We start from the raw sequence: 13123 nt of genomic DNA on the forward strand, positions 1-13123 counted from the left end.
TTAGATTACTAAGGCTAAAAAGTAGTTTATCAAAAACTCACTTTTTACGACATTCAGCGTCGTGCCGATTTTGTCGCGAAACTTCGACAGGTTATAACTTGTTCGTTATAACTCGGATTTTGGTATTCTTTATATCCCCGAAATCCTTGTTTCGACCACTACAACTTAATGTAAAGATATCGAGCTTATCACACACTTTAATTTTGATGCTTATTTTTATTCTTAATTAATTAAACGCTAATAATTATGAATAAAACACATAATTCACATAATATTCACATAATTCCTTTTCATTTCTTCAAAATGAGTTACAAAGGTTAACCTAGAATATCACCTCAATATAAATGCATAGGCTAGAAACACGAGTGTTATAATTCTCTCCCCCTTAGGATGATTCCGTCCCCGGAATCACATATCACCAAACAACTGCGGGTAGCGACTCATCATGTCACTCTCCGTTTCCCAAGTGAGATTTGGTTAATTCGTATGTTTCCAGCGCACAAGCACTAAATCAACCATCTTGCGTCGTAACTTCATAGTCTTACGGTTAACGATTTCCTCAGGTTCTTCGATCAACCTCTTGTTTTCATCCAACCTTAACTCAGAAATCGGAATTATGTCGGGCACATCTCCCGTGAACTTTCTCAAATAACACACATGAAAGGTGTTATTAATACCCTCCAGTTCTTCCGGTAACTCTAGCTTGTAAGCTTGATTCCCGATCTTCTGAAGAACTTTGAACGGTGCAATAAACCTTGGACTCAACTTTCCTCGTTTCCCAAATCTTATAAGTCTCTTCCACGGCGAGACTTTAAGTAAAACCGAATCTCCAACTTCAAAGGTTATCGGTTGTCTTTTCTTGTCAGCATAACTCTTTTGTCGATCTTGAGCAGCTAACATCCTTTCCCTTATCACTTTCAACTTTTCAGCAGTCTGATGGACTATTTCAGGTCCCATAAACTGCTTTTCCCCAGCTTCCAGCCAACATGACGGCGTTCTACACTTTTCTCCATACAAAGCGTGATAAGATGCCATCTTAATGCTTGAGTGGAAACTATTATTATAGGAAAATTCTACTAAAGTTAAGTGTTCATCCCAGTTACCTTGGAATTCTAGGGTACATGCTCTCAGCATATCCTCCAATGTTTGAATTGTTCGTTCGTTCTGACCATCGGTTTGCGGATGGTAAGTTGTACTTAAACACAACTTGGTACCCAATTCCTCTTGTAGACTCCTCCAAAACCTTGAGGTAAAACGGTTGTCACGATCGGATACAATCGTTAACGGAACACCGTGAAGCCTCACATTTTCCTTCACATAAGAATTCGCAAGTTTATCGATAGACCATTTCTCTTTGGCTACTATGAAATGTACACGCTTAGTAAAGAGATCAACGACCACCCAAATCATGTTGTGACCGTTCCTTGTTCTGGGCAGTTTAGTCACAAAATCGATGGTGATGTCTTCCCATTTACCCATGGGTACGGGTAAAGGTTCTAAACTCCCATATGGTTTCTGATCTTGTGCCTTAACTCTAGCACAGGTTACACACTTGGCCACATACTTAGCAATATCGAGCTTCATCGTCGGCCACCAATAATAGGGCTTTAGATCCCTATACATTTTTGTACTGCCGGGATGAATCGAGTACATGGTCTTGTGAGCTTCTTCCATCAGAAGATCTCTTACTCTTCCCGTCTTAGGTACCCAAATCATATCTTGGAATACCTTCAACCTTTGGTTGTTTGTACCGAATACTAACGTTTTGCCCAAACGTTCTTCCTTTCGGTCATTTTTCTCTAAAGCTTCCACTTGAGCTTTCTTTATACTTTCCACAATTTTCGAGACAACTTCAATTCTCAACGCTCTTGGCCTTTTCTTTTCAAGGTTTACCTTCCGACTGAGAGCATCAGCAACAACATTTGCTTTACCAAGGTGGTAAAGTATCTCACAGTCGTAGTCCTTGAGTAACTCTAGCCAGCGTCGTTGCCTCATGTTCAATTCCTTCTGATTAAAGAGATATTGAAGACTCTTATGATCAGTGAAAAGTTTACACTTTGTGCCATAAAGATAATGCCTCCATATTTTTAGGGCGAATACTACCGCTGCCAACTCCAAATCGTGAGTGGGGTAGTTCTTTTCATGCTCCTTCAATTGCCTCGATGCATACGCTATCACTTTATCCCTTTGGGTCAGAACACAACCTAACCCAACTCCAGATGCATCACTATAAACTGCGAAGTCATCAACTCCTTCAGGCAACGAAAGAATCGGTGCTTCACATAATCTCTTCTTCAACTTCTCAAAGGCTTCCTTATGCTTCTCATTCCAAGAATAAGTAGCTCCTTTGTGGGTAAAAGTTGTTAATGGAGTAGCAATCGAAGAAAAAGCCTTGGATAAACCTTCAGTAAATATCCAGCTAATCCTAAAAATCTTCTAATCTCCGTAGGGCTTTTTGGTTGTTCCCACTTCATCATAGCTTCAATCTTTGATGGGTCAACCATTATTCCTTCTTGGTTAACCACATGACCTAAAAATTGGACTTCTTGAATCAAAAATTCACATTTGGAGAACTTTGCATACAACTTCTCCTTTTTCAGGACTTCTAGCACTTCACGCAGATGCTTTTCATGCTCCTGCTTGCTTTTCGAATAAATCAAGATATTATCTATGAGTACTATCACGGATTTATCTAGGAATGGTTTACAAACCCTATTCATCAAATCCATGAAAGTTGCTGGGGCATTGGTTAATTCGAACGACATAATCAAAAATTCATAGTGTCCATATCTTGTTCTAAACGCAGTCTTTTCGATATCCTGCTCTCTCACCTTTAGTTGATGGTATCCCGACCTAAGATCGATCTTCGAGAAATAGCTCGAACCTTGCAACTGGTCGAACATGTCATCGATCCTTGGCAATGGGTACTTGTTCTTTATCATCACTTTGTTCAGCTCTCTGCAATCGATGCACATTCTCATGCTCCCGTCTTTCTTCTTTACAAATAACACAGGGGCTCCCAAGGGCGATGAACTAGGTCAAATGAAACCTTTGTCCAATAACTCCTGAAGTTGTGTCATAAGTTCTTTCATCTCTTTTGGTGCTAATCGATACGGTGCTTTTGCTATCGGCGTCGTTCCTGGTAACAAGTCGATACGAAATTCTACTTGTCGATCAGGGGGCAATCCGGGAAGATCTTCAGGAAAGACTTCCGGATAATCACACACCACCGGAATATTCTGCACCTCCTTCTTTTCCATCTTAGCATCGATCACGAACGCTAGATATGATGTACATCCCTTGGCCAAACACTTTCTGGCTTTCATTAGGGAAATGATTCCAGAATTTACTCTGCGTTTGTCTCCATACACCATAAACGACTCTTTCCCTGGCGAGTTTACTTTTACTATCTTTATTTCTGCATAATATTTCTGCATCGTTGGCGCTAAGCCAATCCATTCCTAAAACTATGTCAAATCCATTTAACTCGATAGGAAATAATTCCTCGTGGAACTTATTCCCATCCAAGTCAATGAGGATGTTTTTCATACGATGGCTAACAGGTACAAACTTTCCACTGGCAATCTCGACTAATAAAGCATTAACTAGCTTATCTACAGGCAAAGCTAGCTTTTTACCAAATTCATGCAATATAAAGGAGTAATTGGCTCCAGAATCAAACAAAATTTGGGCAGGCAATTCGTTTACGAGAAAGGTACCTGAAGCGACATCGACTTCTTCTTTTGCAGCTTCAAGTGTCATCTGAAAGGCTCCCGCCTTCAGCTTTGGTGGTAGATTGGGCTTTGTTGCATCCTTCCTCTTTGGACAGTCTTTAAGAACATGCCCAACTTGATGTACTCAAAACATACCCTCTTGTCGGACGGACACACGTTGGCATAATGCCAAGTCTTTCCACATTTGAAGCAAGTCACCTCCTTGCTACATTTCCCAAAGTGCTTTTTCTTGCACTTCTCACACCATTTCACTTCACCTCCTCCTCCTCCTCCAAACTTCTTGGACTTAGAAAATTTGTTTTTCTTGTTGGAACCTGAAGTTCCTTCAAATTTTATCTTTTCACCAAATTCTGCCCTCTCCATACCCTTCTCTCTGATCTGAACCTCAACATTCTTAGCAGCCCAGATGGCGGCTTTCAAAGTGGTTGCTTGCTTAACCATCGGACCAAAGTACGCTGGTAATCCGAGGGTAAACTTGTTGACCTTAGAGAGTTCAGTTGGAACTAGATGAGGAACAAACTTCATCTTTTCCATAAAACTAGCAGCGTATTCAGTAACACTCATCTTTCCTTTCTTTAAATTCTGGAACTCATTGTTGATTTCCAGAAGATCCTGCTCAGAGCAGTACTGTAATTTCAGTTGTACCACAAAATCTTCCCAAGACATCTTACTAGCTTCATACTTGGGCATCGAATCAGCTAGTAACTTCCACCAGCTCAACACACCAGACTTTAATAGAGGAATTGCAAGTCCGGTCTTTTGTTTGTTGCTGCACTCACAACTTTCAAACATCGTCTCCATTTCGGAGATCCAATTCATGACTACCACCGGCAGACTTCCAGATAGACATGGCGGTTTAGATGCCATGAAATCTTTGTATTTGCATCCGCGTCCATCAACTCCTCCATCCTGGTTGTTTTGTCTAACTATCGGTGGGTTGGCTTGACCAAGAGTCCCACTGTAGTTCCCTTCTACGAATTGCCCTTCATTCAATACGGGTTGTTCAACAGGCATCGTAGTCTCTTCCCTATGTTGTTGTAGTAATCGCCTTATCTCCTCCATCTGGCGATCTAACATCATCTGCATCATTGCTTGTACCCCAGCCATCGTTATTGGCTCAGGTGCAGCTCCTACAACAGGTACTTGCTCAACTACTTGAGGTTGAGGTTGTTGATCCCTGTTTCCGTTTGCATTTGCAGCTCCACTACGAGTTCTTGCCATTACAATCTGTTAGGTGCATTTCATGCATTCATTTTGTAGTTTTAGTTCATAATAATGCATTGCATTTAGGTTTAAACTCATGCATTTTGCATATTTTTCGGGATTTTTCATGATGCAATTCCATTCACACACTTTTATGATATTTCAGGGACTTTTTGAAGGTTGGAAATTATTGGAGGAAGTTAAAAAGAATTGGAGACAAAGTTGCAGAAGTTTTGGAGCTTAGAAGAGAGAGAATGAAGAAATAAAGAATTTGGCTTCACAGGAGTTTACACGGCCGTGTAAACGTATACCTACAATTTACACGGGCCGTGTAAACGTATATACAAGGGCATTCTACTTCGAAGACCTGGAAGAATTAAGCATTCTACTTTTCTTGTATACACGGCCGTGTAAATGGCACCCTTTAATTTACACGGGCCATGTAAACGTCTTGACAGTTTTTAAAGTAGTTTTACTCTCATATAATTCAGACAATCAGTTTTGTGGAGGTTAGGTCGGATTTTGGGCAGAGAGAAGGCGATTTTCAGAGCTTTTGCAAGTAGATTAACACTTGGAAACACTTTAATTTCTTTCTTGTAAGTCAATTTGAAGTTTAAACTTGTTTAATTTGTAGTTCAACCTAGACATGTGTGGTTGATTTCACTATCATTTCCGAATCTGAATTCTTAAGTATGTGTTGTTAGGTTGTAACTTGAATTTGACTTGTGTTTAACATCTAGTAATCTTTGATTTGATCTTAATCATGTCTTTGGTTGGTTCTCTTTTTCACTTGATCAATGAATTAGGGTTCTAGTCAATCTAGTTAATCAAATTATGAAATTCGTATATGTTTTATGATTTGATGTTAGTAACACACACTTACTTGGTTGTAATTAGATCAAAATTAGTGCAATCAAAGATTAAATTTTTATATTCCCAAGCTTAAAAGGAATGTTAAACATTGTTGGTAATTAGTGCAAGAACTTAATGTCATTTAATGATTTGATGCAAGAGCTTATTTGAATTGAATCAATTAAATGAAGTTTTATTTGAAGAGTTTGTTTTGAATAAAATACTTTTACCAATTTGGATATTAGAGTTTATTAATATCCAGCTTACCAACCTAGATTGAACATGAGTTATAATCATATTACATCTTTCAACATAATACATGTATAAGAGTCAGAACCGGAAATGTACTTCTTTTACCGCGTTTGTTATCAATCTTTCTTATTTATGAAGTTTAATTCAAGTTCAAACACAATCCCCCATTTTAATATTATTTGTATTATGTGTGAAAATATGGCAAGATAACAAGTCCTGTATTCCTATGGACCGACCCTGCTTACTCTATACTATCTTTAGTATTAGAAATAGTAGTGATTTGAGCTTTATTAATATTATTTTATCCCATCATTTGTTGGTTTGACAGCCAAACACAATCTATATACCAAATAAGGCGAATTTAGGTCTTTATCCTTGTTAGACATATTAATTCTCTTATCACTCTGAAACGTTTACATGTTAGTTCTAATCTCGTAATCATACGCTTAGAATCCTACACACATAAGGTTTCCAGATCCGGTCGGCAACAGACCATAGATCCGAACAAATAATGACACACATGGAAAACACATAGCATTTAGCACATAAGGGCATTTTAGGCATCTTTCCTAAAATAAACTAGTGCTCGTGTCTAAAATATGGTAGACACTCATCTTACAATCATCACTTAGCATTCTAAGTTCAAGTCTAGAAATTCTACAATTTCTTAGTTCGCTTAAACTAATGCTCTGATACCAACTCTGACATCCCCTAATTTCTCGGCCAAAAAAGACCGACTTAATTTATGTTTTTTAAAATAAAATCAGAGAAATCTTTTTAAAATATGTTGCGGAATTGGTCCCCAAACAACATATAATAAAAGTTTATCAAAACCCTTCATTAAGAAGGCATATATTTTCCATATATATCAAAACCTCGAGATGTCATGTTCCGATATAGATCAAAAGCATAAACAAGACATTATAAGTCTTTCAACAGTTATTTACAACTACGGGCCTATAATCCAAAAATCTCTCGTCGTCCTCCGACTATGCTCAGGGTCCACTACCTGTAACATAAAAAGCTTAGTGGGTCAGGCTTGGGAGCCTGGTGAGCATATAGGGTTTTCAACCCACAATAATAATAAACTTACTAAGTTCATCAATCAACAATAACCCTGATTACCCGTTCCCGTTATCCTCACTTTACGTCCCTAAACACTTATCACAAGGGACCTAGCTTAAAGAATATCATCGGGATGGACACTACTGCTAAGGGGTTTCCTCAGCCATACATGTCCTAAAGGCAACCATGAGGGGGATGGAGTACAGTGAATAAACACCCAAGTTCATTAACACCTACAGGTTGCGGACCTGCTAATGTTTCCCACTGGACCGTCTAGAAAGTTCGTGGTCGTCATCCAAACTCCGCTAGATGACTTGATCTCAAAACACATCGAGGCCTCTCATCAATTTTATTTTATCACACATCACTATCTACCCATGTTCTACCCAACATATTTGTAGATAAAAATACTTATACAGTTTAAAACTTGTATAAAACATCAACTCAACAGTCACCTCAAATAAACAATTAATATATTTACACATAGCATGTATTATAAGGTAAATACTTCATATCTATATGTAAAATGAAAGTGACTATACACTCACCTGATTTGATGATAATCGGGCAGCAATTCGTTTCCTAAAACGATTGTTTCTAATAAAACTGAGAGTGTTATTGAGAAACCGGGCTCTGCAAAAGTCGGGTTTCGAAACCGAAAAGATAAATTTTTTGGGCTTCTCAGGCACTTTGTGGAGTATTTCGGGGCTTATAATCGATATCGGGGCTTTGGGGGATGTTAATAGGAAGCAAATATGGGAAAAGGGGTTAAAAGTGGCAAATTTCCAAAGTTACCCGGGAGGTCTCGCACCCTTCTATTTATAGGGGCGAGGCTTCTGATCCGACGGCTAGAAAGAAGCCACGCGTCGCAGATCCGAAGCTCGCAGGGGGATGGCTCGCAAGTGGGCTGCGCGTGCGAAGGCTTGCTGTCCTCTCCTGATTGGACCGAAGTCTACTGGTCCGAAGTCGGCTTGGTGGTGGGGTCCGCAGGCGAGGGTGCGCAGGTGGCAGCACGTGCGAAGGCCTCGGTGGCAATTGCTAATTGGACCGCGGAGAAGTGACCCATGTGCGAGGCTCGGACACGAGGAATGGAACACGCGTCGGATCCTCACTGGACCACTTCGGATAAGGCCACGTGCTTGGATGACACAGCAGCTCGGATGACTCAGCAGGACACGTGGCGCGTTTTGAGCGAGGGTGACGTGGCAGCTCGTGACTATGCGAATTTTCTCGATTTTCGCGCAAAAACTTCTAAAATCCTTAACTTTCGCATACGAGCTCCGTTTTTGACGTTCTTTATATGCACGCGTAGCTAAAATTACGCTCTACAACTTCCGTTTAGACTTCGTCGGCTTTAATTTTTATATTATTATTTTTAATAGTCCGGGACAGGAAATCCGTTAAAAATTCATAACTTTTTCATCCGACGTCTGTTTTCGTCAGACTTTTTACCGTTGTGCTACTAATGACGAGACCTTCAATTCTCGTTTAGTTTGTGTCGGCTAAAAATCGCTCGATCTAAAATTCGAGTTTTTAGCTGTCTACTGCTAAACTGAATTTTCGAAAAATCATAACTTCCTTATACGAAGTCAGATTTGGGCGTTCTTTTTATCGAACTTCTCGGTTTAACGAATACTACGACTTTCGTTTAGATTACTAAGGCTAAAAAGTAGTTTATCAAAAACTCACTTTTTACGACATTCAGGGTCGTGCCGGTTTTGTCGCGAAACTTCGACAGGTTATAACTTCTTCGTTATAACTCGGATTTTGGTATTCTTTATATCCCCGAAATCCTTGTTTCGACCACTACAACTTAATGTAAAGATATCGGGCTTATCACACACTTTAATTTTGATGCTTATTTTTATTCTTAATTAATTAAACGCTAATAATTAAGAATAAAACACATAATTCAAATAATATTCATATAATTCCTTTTCATTTCTTCAAAATGAGTTACAAAGGTTAACCTAGACTGTCACCTCAGTATAAATGTCTAGGTTAGAAACACGAGTGTTACAATATATATATATATATATATATATATATATATATATATATATATATATATATATATATATATATATATATATATATATATATATATATATATATATATATATATATATATTCGGTTAGAGTACCTCATTTTTTATCAATGTTTTTTTGCCTTATCATTGAGTAAGAGAAGGTGAAAACCCATTAATGTGTCCAATAATAAAACCACTATAAAGATCTCTAAGGATGTTAAAAATCCCCTGGGATCCCGTTCCCATGGGGGTCCGTCCCGTTTGGAGAATTTTTTTTTTAAAAATTGGGGGCGGGGACGGAGGCGGGAGCAAGGTTAACCCCCATTTTAATTCCGGGGGCGGGGTAGGCAATCCCGTCCCGAATCCCCCCATGGGGACCCCGTTAATAAATTACACATATATTACATGTATTAATTATATAAATATAATAAACAATAACATGATTTTAAGCTTCCAAAATTCATCAAAATACATATTTTTAAGCTGTTAGTATAATGTTTTTAAGATGACATAGCTTCTTTAGTTTTAACATGTAAAATTCTGCTATAAATAACTATTTGTTAACTAAAAATATCTTATTTTAACCTAAATAACAACTTTTTTTTAGAAAAAAAAAAAGAGAGCCTAAAATCAATCAAGGGCGGGGGCGGAGGTAATAAAGGGGATTCGGGGGTGGGGACGGGAGTAGGAAAACTGAACATTTTGGAGGCGGGGGTGGGGACGGGGGAACGGGGAAATTTCGGGGACGGGGGCGGGGGATGCACTCTCCGTCCCGTTTGCCCCCATTGACATCCTTAAATATCTCCAAAAATGAATGGTTCGTTAACTTCATCAAAAACCAAATTGGATTTAATAAGAGATCAAATTAATCTTGTTTTAAAACGTTCTCAATTTTCCAAAACAACCCGATAGAAAAATATTGAATACAAACACAAAAATACACTTGGAAAACTCCAAAACAAGAAAGAAACACAAAAATCCACTGGAAAACCGAAAACTCTAAACAAAATGAAAAAAACACGGACCTTCATGAAAAAACAATTACTACAATATTCCCTACATAGCTACCTAAAAAATATACATATGTACACTATAAAATAAGAAAATAAAAGAGAAAAAAAATCAAAGACTCGAAGAATTTTGATTGGGACAATTTAACATGAAAGTCTTGCACTCATTTTTATAGGCATAAAGTCTATTCTATATTTTCATTTGCCATCAATGTGGGACAGCCACTTGTTTCATTTTAAGCCAAATCTCAACAAGTTAATATAAGATGAAGCTTGATTCAACACTAATTTTCCCCCATCATTAAGATAAATCTCCAAGGAGATACATATTCATAAATGATGCCAAACCATCTTAAAAATAATGGCTAAAGGAGATTATGTTGTATGAATTGGTTAGATAATGCAACTATGGTTGTATTTTTTTCGTTTTTCACAATTAACCCTTCAAAAGAAACCATTGTTCTTATTGTTATAATAATTGTATCTAGATTCATTGCATTATGTCAAATTATCCATCTTTCCTCCTAAAAGGCAATCAAAAGAGAACTAAGTATGCAACAATTGCTCATAAATCATAAAATGCTACTTGCAATATTGAATTAATGTTTAGAATTTACAAATAAATTCTAATGATAAAAATCATAATATATGTAAGTCTTTAATGATAAAACACATAAAGAAATTATAGAATGAAATGAATGGGTCATAATAATCACAATAAATGAACAAATTCGTTTTAGTGAATGTGAGTCTAATACTCAGTTTATTATTAATTATTATTATGTGGCCTTCTTCTCCCTGGATGCTCTGCTGGGAACCTTGCTCAAAACTTTCTCACTTACAACCTCAAAATGCTTCTTCAATTCACCCTCCGCTTTCTCAAGTAAAACATCAGCTTGACCCTTGTTTTTCTCATACAATATAGGCACCATTTGCAGAAGAACAAAACCTAATCACTCATCATTAAAAAGGTTAGTGTCTTTTTGTTGTATGAAAACAGTGATACACAAACTGCAAAATAGAAAAAGGATTCTTACATATGTAGACCAGCGTCAAAAGGTTACACCAGTTTCCTGCAACTGACACAATCCACAAGCAAGCAATCACCTAATAAACATAAAAAATTGTATCATGATAATATAAATAGTCCAATATCAGAGAATTGATAATGATGGCTAAAACAGAGAGGAAAATATAAAGAAATATACAGCTAGAAATTCCTTCAAGTCCTTTCCAGAAGCGATTTCCCTAAGGACCTCCAAAGCTTTGTTGATTTCAGACCTAAGGACAGAGGCTATCTTAAGAGCAGTATCTTCGTCAATAGCAACTTCTGGGAATTGTGGACACCTGTCATTTTACAACATATATAGGTCAATACTGATCAAGAGTATGTGAGAGAGCATAAACATGAAGTAAATGCTACCTGTAGAAGAGGTTGAATGTATTTGACCACAGAAAATGGATCCCAAGGACTAGAATTAGAGTGTGGCATAGTAGACTAAGTAAGTGATATTCAATCAATTCGAAAAGTGCCCATATCAAAGTGGCAACACCAAGCACGCCAATAGATATCTTCTTGTCCCTCCATAGAAGTATATCAGCAGCTGTCATGAACAAAAAACTGAAACTATCAATGTCTGCTTGTGATAACATGGTTCGGATGAAATTGAACCTAAATAGGTAACAAAAGTTCAATTTATTTCTATAAGCATCCTCAATTTGCTTATATGACTTCTCCCATATGTCCAACATCCAGCTCTGAATTAAACATCTCAGTTAAATTTGTATAACGTCACCAAATGTTGGTAATTGGTGGATTACGGCATTGTTCTTGCTTAACAACACAGAGATTGTGCATATATAATTAATATAAAGCCTTTTATTAATCGATTATCTAAATCAAGGATCTGCGTGAACAATTTCCCTAATTATTGAATGCCTGGAATGAATCGTATATGAGCGATATGGAAATCTAAATAAGGCAATTAATAATAAATGTAATTTGAATGAAACGAGCATATATACGTACGTTTGCCGCCTCCTAATAGATCGTGAACAGGCTTCTCCTTCCAGGAGAGGCTTTGAACCTTTTTTTTGATCGGTACGGGATAATCCTTCTTGGATGCGAGTTTTCCTTTGCCTTCGCCTTCAGAATCCGACGACGAAGAACCGCTTCCGTGAAACTTCTCGGTGACCTTCTCTTTCACTGAATCAATAAACGATGATTCGTGTTCTTGCCCTCCGGCGGCTTTATCGGCCATATCTGGATATCGGTTACCGGATCTTCGCAGTTATTCGCCGGCAATCGGGAGAACGTAGGTGTGTTCTGAATAATTTATGAAATGAATATGGTATGCATGAGGAGGATGATTGAATCTGAACCCGAAGCTTAGGTTAGGAGTACCCAAACCTTGAGGTTCGGAAGGGTAAATTGGGAAGGTATTCTCTTGTCTAAAATCGGATGATTTTTTTTGTTCGGATTGCCGGTTCTTCGGTTCATGAACGGTTTGGACTGGAGTCTAAAGTTCCAGTTGGGCTTCGGAGATGGCCTATGGGCCATCTGCTCTTTTGATTATAAAAAAGAGATTTGTGCTATATATATGAGCCTTAGTTCAATGTGCTAAAATAATATATACATATCTAATATATTTATATTTATTCTAATAAAAATGGTGTGTTCATGATTGTTTGCTTATGTGATTTGCTAGTAAATACCTACATACTATATTATTGTATTGGAATTTGATCATACATTGTTATGAGCACAAATTGTAATGATGAACATTCAGCCAATAAATTAGAACGACATGATGTGTCGATCAAAAGTATCAATTAACAACAATGAGTTCTGTGATTTAAGGATTCTATATGGAGATGCACAAACATTTACTAATTTAAAACCTAAAAGCAATAATTAAATTATACTAAAACGATAATTAAGTTCCTAAAGGAATGCTACAAACCCCACCCATGAATT

General features: G+C 37.5%; 1 protein-coding gene across 1 annotated transcript; it reads right to left on the reverse strand.

The window, feature by feature from the left end:
- Positions 1-10714: 10714 nt before the first annotated feature.
- On the reverse strand, positions 10715-12561 carry LOC111876966 (reticulon-like protein B5). Its single transcript, XM_023873524.3, has 5 exons — positions 12176-12561; positions 11570-11750; positions 11355-11493; positions 11184-11253; positions 10715-11095 (listed from the first exon to the last, which is right to left on the reverse strand). The coding sequence occupies exons 1-5, from the start codon at positions 12405-12407 to the stop codon at positions 10926-10928; spliced, it is 792 nt and encodes a 263-aa protein (XP_023729292.1). The 5' UTR covers positions 12408-12561; the 3' UTR covers positions 10715-10925.
- Positions 12562-13123: the final 562 nt, after the last annotated feature.

The sequence above is a fragment of the Lactuca sativa genome, chromosome 8 (assembly GCF_002870075.4).
Source record: "Lactuca sativa cultivar Salinas chromosome 8, Lsat_Salinas_v11, whole genome shotgun sequence".
Lineage (NCBI taxonomy): Eukaryota > Viridiplantae > Streptophyta > Magnoliopsida > Asterales > Asteraceae > Lactuca > Lactuca sativa.